Raw genomic sequence first — 16,583 nt, 5'->3', positions numbered from 1 at the left:
ATTTTTCACTCCCATTGCCCTGGATATGAATGACTGCACAAGGTGCTGCGGCCCTGGGGATCAGGTCCTCTGGAGATATGTTTATATATATATAGTCTTTTCTAAATACAGTATGTGAGTGGCAGGGATAGTACTGTACACTCATTTGATCTGATACCTACATTACGCGTCAGCATTTGTTGGTCTCATTCATTCCGTAGCGTATACGTGGCCCATTTTCAAACATTCTTATTTCTCTCGCACACGCTCTTTTTTAAGTTCCTGAGGGAAACGAATGGCAGCAGTGAACTGTCCATGGCTTGGATGAATGCACTGGTTGGGCGAATCTTCTGGGACTTCCTGAGGGAGAAATATTGGATGGACCAAGTGTCAAACAAGATCCAGAAGAAGTTAAGCAAAATCAAGGTGAGATGCTATGGATCTTTGCTTTCCCTTGCAGAAGAACCTGACGGTGTTCCACCTGTCTCATTGGCTGGGGAATTGGTAGGAAACTTTACAACCAGGGTTCATCATTAAAAGGGTTTATTAGGGAATTGGGAATTCATTTTTGGAATCGTTTAAAATCAAGATTAGACGCTTTTCTCAAAGACACACGCAAGCTCACATCAATTCAGGACAGTCCTACAGCCTGTGCTATGTCAGACAAGATGATCCCAATGGCCCCTTCTAGCTTTATAATCTATGAATTAACAGCGCAGTTCAGAAGCGCTTATTCAAATCCAGCCTGTGTCAGCAGTGATGGAGAGCCCTTTGCTGCTGACTCTGGTTGCCTTTGGGCACAAGTTGGTCTCAGATCAGTTCTTAGTGGGACAGGCATCCACACCACAAAACCCTTTAGCACAATGGGTTCCTTTACTGGCTCTCTCAGCAGGGAGGCCAAGGATAAATGTGGCCATAGAGATGGCAATCTCCTCTCCCCCGCCCTCCCCGCCCAAAAGGCCTCTCTCCAGGGCAGGGACAAAGCATGTCAGCAGAGAGCAGCGTATGGGGAAATGTGCCCATCTGAAATCAGTTAGAAAAGGTCTGAAGTAGATTGGTTTTGGGAGAGGCCTCATATTGGACCTTCAGTGAGCACTAAGATTCTGTCAGTACTTGGAGATGCTTATGCTCCATCCATTAAGCCAGCATGGATAGAACAAGCAGCATGTATTAGCCAGGGTACAAATTCAGACATTCTGAGGAGCCCTTCTCCTAAAGGGTTTTCTACTCTGCCCTCCCCCAGGACTGTTCTTCACTGCGTTATGAGTTGTCCGGTTTTAATGACATGTTTAATTAAAAATTTAACCCCAGGGATCCAGCAAGTCTATACCTGTGAGATGGAGATGGAGGGTGACTTTAAAAAAAAAGCTAGACAGGAGGACAGTTTGCATGGAGAATTGTTTGAGACGCAGAAAAATGTAGCAGCTACACCTACAGAAACCAACTGTCATAGAGAACAATCCTGCATTTGGGCTTTGGGGGATGGACCCAGTAGATCTTACCCATCTCTCATTTCTACAGCTGGAATAATGCTCACCCTATTATAGTGGCTTCACGGAGATGGGCCCATATCCTTGTTGGACAGCTCAGCCAGGGCCTCTTTAAACAGCCCAGTAGCCTCATTTTTTATTTCTGATTAATGATAAGCAGCTTCCCTTCTGCATCTGTTTGGAAGGAGATTGGGTTTAATCGCTCTTGTTTGTTCTTGCTCCAATCTAGCTCCCGTACTTTATGAACGAACTCACTCTCACCGAGCTGGACATGGGGACATCCATCCCCCTCGTTCTCAGTGCCTCCAATCCGATCATTGATAACCGAGGTAAGGACCCCCTCCCACCTGGTTCAGTGCATTCGTGCCAGGCCTTAGCCCCCGTCACTTTGCATTAATGTAGGAACTGGGCTCAAGACTTTTTTTAAAAAACATGTTTTGGGACGATTAAAACATCCCCGTGAAAAGTGACCATCCCTTGTGCCCATCAGCCGCGGACAAAGACCATTTTAGAGCAACAAGTCTGTAAAAGTTACTTGTTGGCAACTATTTGACACGAGCTTGGTTCCACCACAGCGATGGCACTGCCTGCTTCATCCAAAGAGCATTCAATCAATGGGAGCTTTACATTGACTTCCAGGAGCTTTGGGTCCAGCCCTATGGCATTGCTAATGCACCCACAACCAGATCATCCTACAGTCCAATATTCCACAGAGACTGACCTCTGCTGTCACTCTGAGGAGGGATCCCACCGGATCAGGGTGGCGACACGTTGGTGGGGCTGTAAGGGAGAAGCTTGAATTGTTGCTGCCCAGAGCTTCCCTGTGCTCTGGCCTCTGATCTCCAGGGCTGTCAATCCTGCACCTTCCTCCATCATTAATTGACTGACAAAAGAAACCCAAAGTGGGCATTTTATAGAATCATAGAATATCAGGGTTGGAAGGGACCTCAGGAGGTATCTAGTCAAACCCCTTGCTCAAAGCAGGACCAATTCCCAACTAAATCATCCCAGCCAGGGTTTTGTCAAGCCTGACCTTAAAAACCTCTAAGGAAGGAGATTCCACCACCTCCCTAGGGAACCCATTCCATTGCTTCACCACCCTCCTAGTGAAATAGTATTTCCTAATATCCAACCTAGACCTCCCCCACTGCAACTTGAGACCATTGCTCCTTGTTCTGTCAGTGAACCAAACTGAGACAGCTACAACTGGGGGCCCCTACGAACTGGAGGGTTATAACTGGGGGTGCTATATACTAGGAACCCGCCCTCTGGGCAGTGAGAGCCCCTCGCCCTGGTGGAAAACAGGGCAAGTAGAACACCCAAAACCAATCGGCCCCTTCCCTGAGGAGGCCATTGCAATGGGAGGATAGGGAAGGGCAGTTGTCAACGCTGCTAAGTGTCATCCCAGGGGAGCCCTGGGGAAATGGCCAGTTGGCAGTCTCCTGGGGAAAGGAAGAAGCATGTCAAGTGGCAGAAGAGTCCAGGACTGCCTCAGGGACAGGGAAAGAGAAGGCTTGGAGTAGAGGAGGGAGCATGGGGAGGGGCCGGGTGTAGAGAAAGGCAGGCATTGAGGCAGGGCGCCGGATTAACCCTTCGAGCATCACAGCCAGTGCCTCCATGCCCACACCCGCTTTGTTCCACACGGGTGGCCACTTGGAGAGTCACGTAGCAACCAGCCTGAGGGTGGCAGAGGGGTTAGCCACTCACAGTGAAGCACAGCTTGGAAGAAAGGCTTATGGGAAGGTCACAAACGCTTCCCCAAAATGGGGTGCATTTGGGGGAGATGCCGCTGGATCCCCTAGACCGTGGCACCAGTCTTTCTCCATCCGAGGCATCCCACAACCCAGCTGTGGCGGCACGTTAACCCTCCCAAGTCTCCAGTTATCCCCTCTAAAAAGGTCAGCCTCCCCCCGCCATCTCCCCCAGGAGTTCATTCAATAGAGGTTCTGGATTAATATTTCATCCTCACACACTGTTTGCCAGGGACTCCTTGCCATGGAGGAATAAAGCTTGTGTTGACCCCCTCTCCCTCATGCACGTCCCCTCGCATCCCTCCAGATCTCCCACCAGCACCTCAGTCTCCATTCCAGCTGTGCAGCCTCAGATAAAGCAGGCGAGAGCACTCAGGGACTCGGAACATTCACGGCCTGCTTGGGAATGCGTGACCCGTCGCCCACACTCCCAGGAGGCGGGTGAAAAGGGGACAGAGGAGCAGAAAATAAAGGGGCCACACTGAGTCTTCAAACAGACCCCTCTTCCTCCTACCAGCGGCCAACTCAGCACGGTAATAATTGCTCTGTGCAGCCAGAAGCCAGGACAGTGCAGTCCTTGCTACAGGCGTCACAAGAACCTGCTGAATTTCCCAATGTGTGGAACAGGGATCCTGCATTATTAATGTCAGGATAAAGGCCTCGCCCAGGATTGGTGCCCCACAGTGCTAGAGGTTGTGTGTATGTACGCACACACACACACACACACACACACACACTTTCTCTCTCTCCCACCCCCATTTCACTGGTGGGGCCCAGAGAGATTCAGTGACTCACCCCAGGAGACAGTGGCTATGCTAGGAATTTAACCCAGTGCCTCCTGCCTCTCAGCCTAGGGCACTTCCTCCAGAGCAGCCTCCCTGTATGATGGGAGCAGCAAGGCAGCTGCTACCCAGCCAAGGCCAGGGTGGCTGATTGAACAGGGTAAATTCCATGGTTTCCAGGGTTCGAGACTCTATGTTACCTGTTCACATCAAGTAGTGAACAAAGGCTCTTATCCTCTGGTGGATCTTCAGGGGCCTGTGTGAGAGAGGTCAGTGACCGGAGCCCAGTTCCCACAAGGCTGGCGTCCCTGCATGAAGCACCTTTGCTGGCAGTCTCAGCAGAGCAGCCAAGGGTCACGAACAGAGAGGGAGGCATGACAGGGATGAGGGAGGGAAGGCTGGATAGATAGATGCTGAGCTTCCCTCTCCTCCCAAAAGGTGGTCCATCCCGGCACCATGATGAGGCAACGAGGGGAAGCTGGTACTGCCCGTGCGATACCAGCTCTCGGGCCAGCACCTTTCCCAAGGACCAATCCAATGAGGCTTTGTATCAGGCACCTCGCATCCTCCCAGACACCGCAGATTCATGGGACCGTGGGTCACCTCCATCCTGTCCTCTCTGCAGGGCTTTGGGTGGACCTGGAAGTCATCTACAACGGCGCCCTACAGATGACACTGGAGACAAAGATGAACTTGTGCAAGTTGGGGAAAGAGGCACTGGCAGAGGAGAGTGGGCAGGCAGCTGCTGATGGGCAAGGGTAAGTCACTAAAGCGTTACTGGGCCTGTGATGAACTGGGAAAGTTCTTAATGTTTTCTCTGAGTACTGTGTTGGTGCCTCAGTGTCCCCATGGCAGTTCTTAAGTATCTGGCAGAGCAAAGGGCCAGTGCACCTAAATGCCTGACCCTCCGTCTCCTAGCAACTGATGGCCTGGGCCCCTCCTCTGCAAAGGTGCCAGCTGAAGGTGTTGGAGACAAAGGGATCAGGTGACCTCCTGGCCCAGGAAAGGGGCTGAGGAGAGAGGAGGGGCTGGGAGGGGTTGTTAGTCTGGAGCTGGCTGGGGTCAAGGGTGGAGGGCAGACCTGGGGGTCTGGCTCACTGCCCCCCAGAATGGACCCAGCCGAGGGGTCCGGTTCGCTGTATCTACAAGCTCTGTTTTAGACCCTGTTCCTGTCATCGAATAAACCTCTGTTTTACTGGCTGGCTGAGTCACGTCTGACTGCGAAGTGGGGGTGCAGAACCCGGTGGCTTCCCCAGGACCCCGCTGGGGTGGACTCGCTGTGGGAAGCGCACGGAGGGGCAGAGGATGCTGAATGCTCCAAGGAGAGACCCAGGAGGTGAAGCCGTGTGAGCTTCTTGCCCTGAACAAGTCTGCTCCAAGGGAGAGGAGGCTCCCCAAAGTCCTGCCTGGCTTGGTGGGGAGCAGTTCCAGAGCATCGCCCGGTGACTCCGTGACAGGGCCCTTCACTCCTGCGACATAGAATTATAGAAGAAGATTAGGGTTGTAAGAGACCTCAGGAGGTCATCTAGTGCAACCCCCTGCTCAGGGAAGGACCAAGCCCAACTAAATCATCCCAGCCAGGGCTTTGTCAAGCCAGGCCTTAAAAATGTCTAAGGAAGGAGATTCCACCACCTCCCTAGGTAACCCATTCCAGGGCTTTACCACCCTCCTAGTGACATCAGGGTGGGAGAGACCCTGGTCCAACTGTCCCTCTAGAAGGTAGTCAGTTCTGTAGCCGTGCTCAGTAAGAGCACTGGGTTTTGACATGACTATGAAGCCTTTGTGAATTAATTCAAGGCACCCAGGACGCTGCATTGTTCTGACTCTACACTGAACAGAAAGCGCTTTATAATTCAGTGCAGTCTGCAAAATCATGGGTCTGAAGGCACTTTGTACATCTACAGCCATCTACAGCTCACCTCCCTGCTGGGTGGCACAGGAGAAATGGATTTAACTCCATGTTCTCTTCCTGCCGCCTTCTAATGAGAAGGAACCTGGTCAGTCTTGATCTGAAGCAGCGTCTTAGAAGAGATCGGATTATTCCAGAGCAAGGGGACAAGGTGTCTGATACTAGGGGCCGTCCGGAGTCACATACCATCCAGCTGTGGGAGAAGGAATAAGTCGAATGAAAATAAATCAACTCGGTTTGGGGGGTTTTATCAGGCCATCTGTGCTGAATATTTTCCATTTGTCTGAGCAGGATGGAGACAGCTGGGAAGTTAGTTCTAGGAAAGAGTAATTAATAAAATAAAAAGATAAGAAGCGTGTGCCTGTGGCTTGTTTGTCATGACCAGCTTGTGCGCCGACTTAGCTGACAGCCTCATTCCGGACTTGTCCTAATCGTTTTATCAGTGATCAAAATAAAAATCTGCCCCCTCCCCATGTGCCACTTTGGGTTTTTTTAAATCAGGACAAAATGTTCTGTCTGGAGCTGTGAATGTTCTCATGGCCTGGTGTTCTTCCCACGCTGCTCCTGGGCACAGAGCCCCTGGCCCCATTCTCCATTTAACTGGGCCCTGTTGAAAGCACAGATGGGCTGGAAAGTTAAACCTTCTGTAACATGAACAGCTGTAGGCGAGGAGAGGGGACGGCCCAGAAGTGGGTGAATTCTGAGTTGCTCCAGATAACGTAAAACGCATGGGAAAGACAGGCATAGAAGGAACGAGGCTTTTGCTCCATGCTGCGTCCTGCTCTTCAAAAAGAAGTCTGCGGGAGGACAAACGTCATAGAATCATAGGGCTGGAAGGGACCTTGAGAGGTCATCTAGTCCAGTCCCCTGCACTCATGGCAGGACTAAGTATTATCTAGACCATCCCTGACAGGTGTTTGTCCATCCTGCTCTTAAAAATCTCCAATGATGGAGATTCTACAGCTTCCCTGGGCAATTTATTCCAGTGCTTAACCATCCTGACAGTTAGGAACTTTTTCCTAATGTCCAACTTAAACCTCCCTTGTTGTAATTTAAACCCACTGCTTCTTGTCCTATCCTGAGAGATTAAGAACAACAATTTTTTCCCTCCTCCTTTTAACAACCTTTTATGTACTTGAAAACTGTTATCATGCCCCCTCCCCCAGTCTTCTCTGGCCTCTCCCTCTTGGTTCAAATGCAACTCCAGGTTCCTAATGCTCTTCTTACCATCTGAAAGTATATGAAATAAGCTGGTGGATCTTGGTCTAGCTCATGGTGGACTTGTGTGCACAATGCAGCCAGCAAAGCTAGCTGAGAACCCAGGGGCTGGTTAAGCACAGAAACTGGATCTGCTGCAGCCCACTTACATGATCTTGTCTCCGAGATGGTGGAATGGAGGAAACTTGTACTAGCCTGGCCTTTTGCTGTACTTGACCAGCCGTGAACAAGGTTGCCAACCACTCGTAATGAATCATACTAATCACATACACTTGGCCCGTCCTTCCCACAGCATGTTGCAAACCGTCACCTATTCATCAGAGAGTGATCTGCTGGGATGTCCTTAGCATTATTGGAAGAGTCTGTTGTACAGACTGAACAAAAAGACAGCGCCTGCCCCCAATCAACTCCCAATCTAGGACAAGCGACGACTGAGGGGTACAGAGAAAGGGATACATGAGACAAGACTGGTCAGCATGATAGGCAGTCATCTCAGAGGCTGAACCATTGTCAAGTTTTTTGTTGTCCTCAACAGTGAAGGAGAGTTTGGAGGAGAGATCCAAAGGAGGGCTATGAGGTAGCTCTGTGGGTGTTTATGGGGAGCTTCTCCTAGATGTGATGGGAGAAAACACGAAGATGCTTGTTTGAAAAAGTAATGAGTAGGTGATGGAGCCTGGACTCATGGGCAGATGGGAGGTGGGAGCTGACATCTCAGTAGCAAGTGAGAGATGCTAGGTAGGATCAGGGTTGAAAGTGAAGACAAGCAGCTTCTGCTTGATGCAGGACCAGTGGATGGATGATGGTCAAAGCAATAGGCTGGGAGACTGATCTTTGCAGACAGCATTCTGACTGGCTATTAGCCAGACAGGCTAGCATTTCTCAAGGCCAGAGAGAAGGACGCTGCAGTAACTGAGATGAGAGATGATGAGATGCTGGCCGAGAGTTTTAGCTGCATGGATGGATAGGAAAGGCCACATCTTACCACGTATGTAAAAAGAATCTGCAAGTCTTAGACACAGCCTGGATGTGAAGAGCCTAGAGAGATGCAAGTCAGAGGCAGGATGGTGGTGGTGTCATGGTGATCGAGAAAGGAGCTATGTGAGGAGGATTGAAGGGAAAGATTAAAAGCATTGTTTTAGCCACGTTGAGCTTGAGCTGACAGCTGGACATTCACGAGAAGAGGTCAGAGTGACAGGCTGAGATGTTTGGACAGGAGGAGACAGGTCTGGAGCAGAGAGGTAGATCTGAGCTGGAATTGCAGGTTGTAACAAGAATCCTCTCCTGGGCCAGCCCTCTGATGGAAGACGATGGGAGTATCAGGCGCAGCACCAGGATCTTTGTCACATGTGGGGCTGCTTGCCAGGAGCCCAGATGGGCCAGCACCTACCTTGCTTCTGATTCTGTTTTCATCCTGGGTAAATGCACCGAGCCATAATAATTGCTTCACTTCTGTATCCCTTAGTGCAGGAAGAGAAATTGCTTGTGGTTTGAGTTCACCAGAATGAAGGCCCAGCAGCTGATTGGGTTTGCACTGGGAGGAGGTGGCCAGGGGCTACATTTTAAAGATCCAGGGTAGGATTTGACTTTAAGGCCGGTCACTCCTGCTTTGTTCCAGCTTTTGCGGGTGAGGATATTGGAAAGCTGTACATCCCAGCAGGACGTGGGGATATTCTGCCAGGGATCATCTGCACAAGATGTACATCCCCATAGTGCTTTACCGAGATAAATCACAAATAGCAGAAGGAGAGAGATTCAGAGACACAGCAAAAGTGAAAAGACCAGGCCAAATTCAGCCCTGGCACAGCTTCCACAGTGAACTTCCTGGATGCGCACACACTTACACTGGGCCTCAGCAAGGCCTCATATGTTTTCTGCTGCGATTTGAAAGGAGAAGAAGAGTGATGAGACAGAGGGATCCAGGGAGGCCGTTCCAATTGGCAAGTGCTGCAGAGGAGAAGGCTCTTGCACCAGCCACAGGGAGGAAAGTGACAGAGGAGAGGCTGGTGCTGGAAGAATGGAGAAAACAGGTTGGGGGAGTGGAGAGAAAGCAGCTCGATGAAAGTTTTAACATCACGCTCAGTGGTGCATTAAATCTCTCTGCAACTGGAGCCAAAGCTCTTTGCTTCATCAGCTTCACGCTGGATTTACGATACCTCAGAGCCAAGATGACTCTGCGTGGTTTCGATTGCGAGGCATGCATTCCCCTGCCTCCCTACCGCTCCAAATCCCTCGCCTCGCAGAACTGCTCAGCCCTGGCAAGGGGATGGCATCGCTCTGACACAGGAAAGGTAGCGACAAGCCTCCTTTTAACAATACGCTCGGGCAGGGAGCAGCATCAACCTTTGCCTCTCCCAGTACAGCTCTAGGGGGGTCACTAGATAACAACTCTCCAGCTAACACCCCTCCCCCACAATGCTGGCAGTCTGCATCCCCCTGCAAAATCCTCCCCAGCCTGGCACTGCAGGTAGGGCACTGTCACCAGGCCATTTCTTCTTAAAGGGGAGTTAAAGCCCAGGTCCCTTGATAAAGGACTTAAATAGAGAACAATGCTGCCTGCAGGGTCGTGCCCCAGCTATCAGCACAAGCCATGCAACAAGAGAGACCAAGGCATGATGCCAGGATGAGCCATTTGCCCTCCACTGGGTTCACCATGTACTGGCAAACCCAGCAAGTAGCATGAAGAACTCCCAGGAGATCAGCCCAGCTGGGGCACCCTGCATGGGAGGTGGCTCTGGAGCCCCCAAGCCAGCCAGCTGCCCAGACTCTCCTGCATTTAGACAGCGCTGGGTAAGAGTTTCAAAGCCCCTTTAATGGGAGCTGGCTGGGCATCCACCTCCAAACTTTCACCCCCAGCGGCAGCTCGGAAAGTCCCTCAAGCTCCAGGACCTGCCAAGTCCCACTAATCCCCTCACCTTAGAAACTGACTTGGAAGAGCCCCATTGTAGCAGGTTCTGACCTCTCCAGTGTCAGGCATGGCCATTGCCTCAGTTTCCCCTCTGATACCATCTCCCTCTTGCTCTTAGTTCACTATAATCCTACAGCTAAATTACACTCCTCCCATGCTGGGGTAAGGAAAGTCCAAATGAAGTCTCCCCTGGGTCACCAGGCCAGCCTGCTCCGGTCACTCTCCGCTCTGTCTCCCAGGCACCTGCAGGAAAACCAACAGATACACACCCCAATCTCCCCTGCGGGCCAGTGCCCAAATCCCCAGTTACTCACCCACTTTCTCCAGGGTCCCTGCAGGTCTACAGGGAACGAAAAGAGTTCTCTGTCTGTTTCCCTTTGCAGAGAAGCCTGCAAGCCCTCCCATACCCACACACACCCAAACCTTGTTCTTCCTGCTCTCTTCTCTGTCCTAGGGGGAAAGAGTCAGAGATCTGCTTATATCCTCCTCCTTCCTCCCAACATGCCTGGCTATAATAACCCACAATTCCCAGTGGTCTGGGAGCTGTAAGTCCCAGAACGCCCTGGTTCTGCGTTTAAAATGAGAACAGGCTGTCCCGGGCCAGGGCACCCTGCTGCATCCAGGTTCATCCTAGTATAAGAAACAGAGGTGACCCTGCCATGTGTCTCTGCCACCGGCTCCTCTTCCCAAGCACCTGGCCCGTGCTGCAGGGCTAAAGGGAAGACGCCAGGGCCATGTTAGCCCCAACAGCCTTTGCTGCTGGCGTGCGTCTGTCTGACACCAGAGAGAGCGCCGGCACACTGGGGGCTAGTACAAAGAGCTGTGAGTAAAGGCTTGGCTAGCGATCAGGCCTGTGCAGTCTGCGGGTGCCACAGCACAAGGACCCCCCCCCAGGGACTCACCCCCTCCCTCTTTGCTTGCAGGGCAAAGCCTCGGGTGATCCTGCTGGCAGATAGCGATGCAGAATCCTCCAGCGCTGGCTCCTCCGACGAAGACATCCTTGCAGCAGAGCCTTCTGGAGCCCTGGGAGAGAGGATTGTCCCTCCTTCTGCTGAAGGGTAAATAATTAATAATAAAATAGTAATAGTAATCCCTAGCCCGCCTATAACATTTTCCCTGAGTAGATCTCAAGGTACTTTAAAAAGGAGGTCACCATCATTCCCATTTCACAGATGGGGAAACTGAGGTACAAAGCAGGTAAGTGACTTGCCCAAGATCTCCCAACAAAGCCATGGCAGAGTCAGGACCCAGGTCTCCCGCATCCCAGTCAAACAACCCCCTCTCAGAAGAGGGGCTCCTCAGCTACCCCTGCCTGCAGGGAGCCATTCACGATCACAGCCACTAGACACTACACCATGAGCATGGGACGGCTGGCTGGCTAGATCATTGAGTCTGACGTCCTGCAAAGGCATGTTGTCTTCTCCCCAGTGAAGCTATTAGGGAAATCTAGAAGGAGAAGAGTCCTAGGCCTGGTCCACACTATGCTGTTAAACCGATTTTAACAGCGTTAAATCGATTTAACGCTGCACTCGTCCACACTACACTGCTCTTTATATCGATTTAATGGGCTCTTTAAATCGATTTCTGTACTCCTACAAAAAAAGAGGAGTAACGCTAAAATCGATATTACTATATCGATTTAGGGTTAGTGCAGACGCAAATCGACGTTATTGGCCTCATTCTTTTACAGTAGCTACCCATAGTGCACCGCTCCAGAAATCGACGCTAGCCTCGGACCACGGACGCACACCACCGAATTAATGTGCCTAGTGTGGACGTGCACAATCGACTTTATAATATCTGTTTTATAAAATCGGTTTAAGCTAATTCGAATTTATCCTGTAGTGTAGACGTACCCTTAGGAGTGTGAGAGTCTCACACCTGCAGCGCCTCCTGCTGCATGGATTTCCGTGTCCTGGGAGCCATGGAGAATGGTGGCCTGGTGCTGCTGGAGGAGTGTCGCAGTGGCATGGACTGCAGTGTCAGGGGGCTCTACAGGAAGTGAGAGGTGCCCCCAGGATGAATGGGGTGGGGACCAAGTGAGGTGAGGCCTCAGCTTAGCCCCCTGCCTTGCAACAGCCCCCCCTTTTTCAGGCTGACGCTGACTCTCCTCTTCCCCCTGCTTAGCCACAGTGGCAGCAACAGCACCAGCCGCAAGATCCTGCGCTTCGTGGATAAGATCGCCAAGTCCAAGTACTTCCAGAAGGCCACTGAAAACGAGTTCATCAAGAAGAAGATTGAGGAGGTGTCCAACACGCCGCTGCTGCTGACTGTGGAAGTCCAGGAGCTGTCCGGGACCTTGGCTGTGAACATTCCTCCACCCCCGACAGACCGAATCTGGTAGGAGCGCCCTTGGGTCCCACCATGCGGTGATTCGCCGCAGAGCCTGGCTTCTACTTCCCAGAGCTTAGTGGAACATGGTCAGGGAGTTTCGGCCTGAGATTTAGGATTAGGAAACTCAACATAAGCAGAAATAGTCTCCCAAAAGAGGGACTGGATTGCTCAGGGGACTGGGCCAGACACGTCACACTTTTCTCATCTAGGTCATGGGTTCAAATCCAGCACCAGGTAGTGCTAGTGACCAAAATCTCTTATGGTCTGATGGCTGTTCAGTGGGTCTCAGCCCACCTCCTAATGGATAAGTGTCCCAAACTGGCCCTTTCGCTGGCAGTGTCAGCAGAGAGGCCAATAGCTGTATGGGCCACAGAGACTGCACTCCCCTGTCACCAGGCCATGTCTGCAGGAGCACGAGAAGTTTGTGATGGTCTCTGCTTCCTTCCTTCCCCCTCCAGGTACAGCTTCCGAATCCCTCCCCAGCTGGAGCTGAAAGTCCACCCGAAGCTGGGTGAGCGGGAAGTCACCTTCATCCATGTCACGGAATGGATTGAGAGGAAGCTGCAGCATGAATTCCAGGTACCTGTGCCCAGAGCACTGGGAGAGGAATGATGAGTGCACTGGGGATGGATCAGAACCAAGGATGGGGCAAGTGGGACCTAAACAATGTAAAGATGGACCTGCAAAGTCTGGGGCCAGATGTTGCAAACCTCAAGTTTTGGCAGTGTTTCGATCCATTTAAAGGAAGGAGATAGAGTCTGGGCATCTCCAAATTCAGTGGTGTTCAGGCCTATGTTTTGGTTCGGGCCAATCTGGAGAGAGCTGAAACCAAACCGGAGTCGGACCTCTTTGGAAAACACGAGTTAAACTTTTTAGAGGTTTGATTCAAATCAATGAAGTGCTCCAAGAGCAGCTGCTCTCGTAGGATTCCCTACCCAGTTGAAACTAGAAGGCGCTGGTGAGACAGCCTTGGCTCCTGAGCCGACCAGCCTGATTCTCATCCCAAAGAGATTCAGCCAAGTTCAGATCCTAGGGGCATCTCCAAGAGTTTGAAGGTGCCACATGCTTTGAGTTATTCTCTCTTTTGCATTCCTTGTTAGACCTGTTATCCATCTACCTTTTATTCTTAGGCTTCTGGTCTGAGGCCATTGGCAAGTCCTAGGTACAAAGATCTGCTGCAAGTTCCCAAAGGCCCCTGCACCAGCATGGTCTGCTGGGATTTTAGCATCTCCTTAACCAGCTAGGAAGGGCAGAAGTTTGAGAACTCCTAGTTGCCAGTTTCCTGAGCAGCGCCCAACCCTGACTCTAAGCATGGCCAACCACAGCAAGGAAAAGCCATGTCTTCTTGTCTTGTCAGATCTATGGTCATGTACATTTGCTGAGGACATGATGAGCAGCTAAACAGCACTCAGCCGCCATGGGAAACAGGACCTTCTGATCCCGAAACAGGCTTCTGCCCAGTGAGCTGAAGGAGATGCTCCTTTGGGTTATGGCTCTTGTTGGTCTTTAGCCACTAGGCAGGGGGAAAAAACCCTTATAAACTTGGGAGGGCTGAGTCCAGCCAGCAGAGCTGCACATAGGCATTAGCCACTCCATTACATTGCTGCTAATCATAAGCTGCATCCCAGGTTCTAAGCCCCAGTAGGACAGTAGCAACCGGTACCAATCAGCCCTTCAGAGCTCCCAGCTTTGTCCCTCTGAAGTTTTTTTTAATGCTGTGGTTTTAGTTTTTTCCAATTTCCTTTTTTCAGAAAATTTTAGTGATGCCAAACATGGATGATCTCATCATTCCCATCATGCACTCCGGCTTGGAACCCCAACTCTCCATGGAGGGGCCCTTCAAGGACCTTCCAGCGGATAGCGAGAAGTGGCTCTGAAGAGTGACCCACTGGCTGGGTCAAGACACTTGGCAGAACTCTGGAGGATTTGCGGAGATGCCCAGCTAACCTGGGCCTGGCCACCGGTTGCCACACAGGAGCCAAGACACTGATCTGAAGTCTCCAGGTTCATCTCTCCATCTCATCTTCAGCATCCTCCAGCCCATCAAAGGAGCCTCTTCTTCAAATATGATGCAGCACATTAAGGACAGAAACATACACCCCTGGGGGAGGAGCAAGTTGGAGTCACCCAAGCATACAAAACTCCAGGTAGTTCATCCATCACCACCAGGTTTCTCTGGATCAATACAACTCTCTTGTGGACAGGTGGGCATCTTCTGTGCCAGCTGGAGCAGGAACTTGCTCAGGATTGTCTATTTTACAAAGGAGGGTGCAAGAAACCCTGGAGAGGAGGGAAGCCTGAGGTCCAAGGAGTGTTAATCAGACATTGTGATCAGAAATGACTCAAGCGTATTGCATCAGCACTGGACATCCTTTAAACAGGCAGCCGGGTATGCCAGGAAAACTGCAGGCAGGAAATGAACTGAAACACACACACACACAAAACATAACCCCCATTACCCCTACAAGTGTTTTATTGTACTCTGAGTCTCACCACCACCCAGCAGGTTGAATGGGTGGCTGAGAGAGAGAGAGAGAGAAGAGCGAAGCTGGGTATCTGTGACAGGCTGCTTTGTATCTGTGTCTGAACACAAGGTACAGCAGGCATGCACAGCCCTGCTCCTGGCCGGGCAATGGCTGTCGCAGGGGGTTAGCTGAAGGGGGAGATGGGGGAAAGCGGCCATTTGATGGTAACCAGGCAGCAGCGGTACGGGGAGGGACTGAAACAGTCACATGTCAAAATCCACCGACCATTCCGTCCGGCGAAGTTGGGGCAGAGGGCAGGGATGTGGGGGTGAACCCCCAATACCTAAGGGGCGGGGAACCTGAAGGGGAGCACTCAGTATGTCAGGGAAGGGAGAGGAGGGGAAGTCCCATGAGCCTCAGAGAGAGAGAGCGGCTTGTAGACAAAAAGAGAGGCAGCATTGTCAGCTGCCCAGGTTCAGCCCAACCTGAGCTAACGCCCTCAGCCCAGGCATGCATCCTGTGCCTGGGGAAAGCAGGAGGCCTGGGTATGAGGCACTGTGCAGGTCAAGGCTCCATGGCAGCACCTCTAATGGGTCAAAAGCAAGGGAGGAGACAGCAACAACCCTCTTCTCCCATCCCAGACCCGGAGGAGTGGAGTGAGCCAGCCGGCAGAGGAGGTGGGGATGAGGAAGCCGGTGGAGCAGAGGTCGGAGGGAGATCGAGTGGTGTGTGTCAAGCTTTGCAGCCATGTGAGAGCACTGCCAGGCATTAAGTGGTTAACTCTTCAGCTGGCACAGCTTCCCTTGGCCTGCCTTTGTCCTCACTGATGCTCACCAACATTGCACCCTGATTCCATTCTGCCCCAGAGTTAGCCCGATGGGGCATTAGCAGGAGGAGCCTGGGTTCCCTTGGTATTGAAGCCCCACTGCACAAGGCCTGTGCCCCACTGAAGCTGGCCCCCTCTGCCTTCCAGTGAACGAGGCAGAGAGAAGTAGCCTTTGCTCCATGCTTCCTCGCTGTGATGTGTTTCAGGAGAGACACAGCTCAGCCGCCAGCAACACCACCAGCATCTGAAAACACCAAGCGGACCAACCCTGCACCGGGCAGCGATGGACGGCACCCGTCTGGATGATAGCACTAGGCACGAGGTGGGACCATTTGATGCTCCACGCAATAAAAGTAACAGATTCTGTCAAGTAATGTCACGGCACTGCGTTAAAACAAAGGGCTTTGCAGACCAGGTGGATGTGTAAGAGAAGAGCTGAACTGAAGCAATAAAGTTTGCATTCATCCACCAGGGATTCAGGCTGGGATGTGTTTGTTATTTTCCAGTTATATTTGTTGTGCTTTGTGTCTATATTGCCATTTCAGTGGGGCTTTTCTTTATAGCCACTCACTGAAGACCAGGATGTAGAACTCACTATTCAAGGTCCATCTAGCCCAGTAGCTCATCTTCCAGCAGGGGCCGGTGCCAGATGCTTCAGAGGGAGTGAACAGAACAGGGCAATATATTGAGTTATCCATCCCCTGTTGGCCAGTCCCAGCTTCTGGTAGGTGGAGGTTTAGGGACATCCAGAGCCTGGGGTTATGCCCTTACCATCTTGGTGAATAGCCATTGATGGACCTATCCTCCAATAACTTATTTTTGAACCCAGTTATACTTTTGATTTTCACAACATCCCCATTGGTAATAACCAATGCTCAAACCACTGTGCTATCCCTCCCCCCTTGTGAAGCATAGGTTACATAC

General features: G+C 51.4%; 1 protein-coding gene across 2 annotated transcripts in view; it reads left to right on the top strand.

Moving 5' to 3' along the window:
• Positions 1 to 16,583, top strand: part of LOC127057958 (testis-expressed protein 2-like) — a 35,790-nt gene extending 19,207 nt beyond the window's left edge. Inside the window, exons 6-12 of one of the 2 annotated variants that reach the window (XM_050967260.1) lie at positions 259 to 405; positions 1,699 to 1,798; positions 4,628 to 4,760; positions 10,958 to 11,092; positions 12,162 to 12,374; positions 12,827 to 12,947; positions 14,120 to 16,583. In XM_050967260.1, the coding sequence (XP_050823217.1) occupies positions 259 to 405; positions 1,699 to 1,798; positions 4,628 to 4,760; positions 10,958 to 11,092; positions 12,162 to 12,374; positions 12,827 to 12,947; positions 14,120 to 14,245 (975 nt within the window). In that variant the 3' untranslated portion in view covers positions 14,246 to 16,583. Of the gene's footprint in view, positions 1 to 258; positions 406 to 1,698; positions 1,799 to 4,627; positions 4,761 to 5,906; positions 6,231 to 10,957; positions 11,093 to 12,161; positions 12,375 to 12,826; positions 12,948 to 14,119 lie in introns of those variants that run through there. The other variant, XM_050967261.1, reaches the window with a different exon arrangement.

Source organism: Gopherus flavomarginatus, chromosome 9, assembly GCF_025201925.1.
Source record: "Gopherus flavomarginatus isolate rGopFla2 chromosome 9, rGopFla2.mat.asm, whole genome shotgun sequence".
Lineage (NCBI taxonomy): Eukaryota > Metazoa > Chordata > Testudines > Testudinidae > Gopherus > Gopherus flavomarginatus.
The sequence above is the reverse complement of the archived record's forward strand: the minus strand, read 5'-3'. Positions and strand labels throughout refer to the sequence as shown.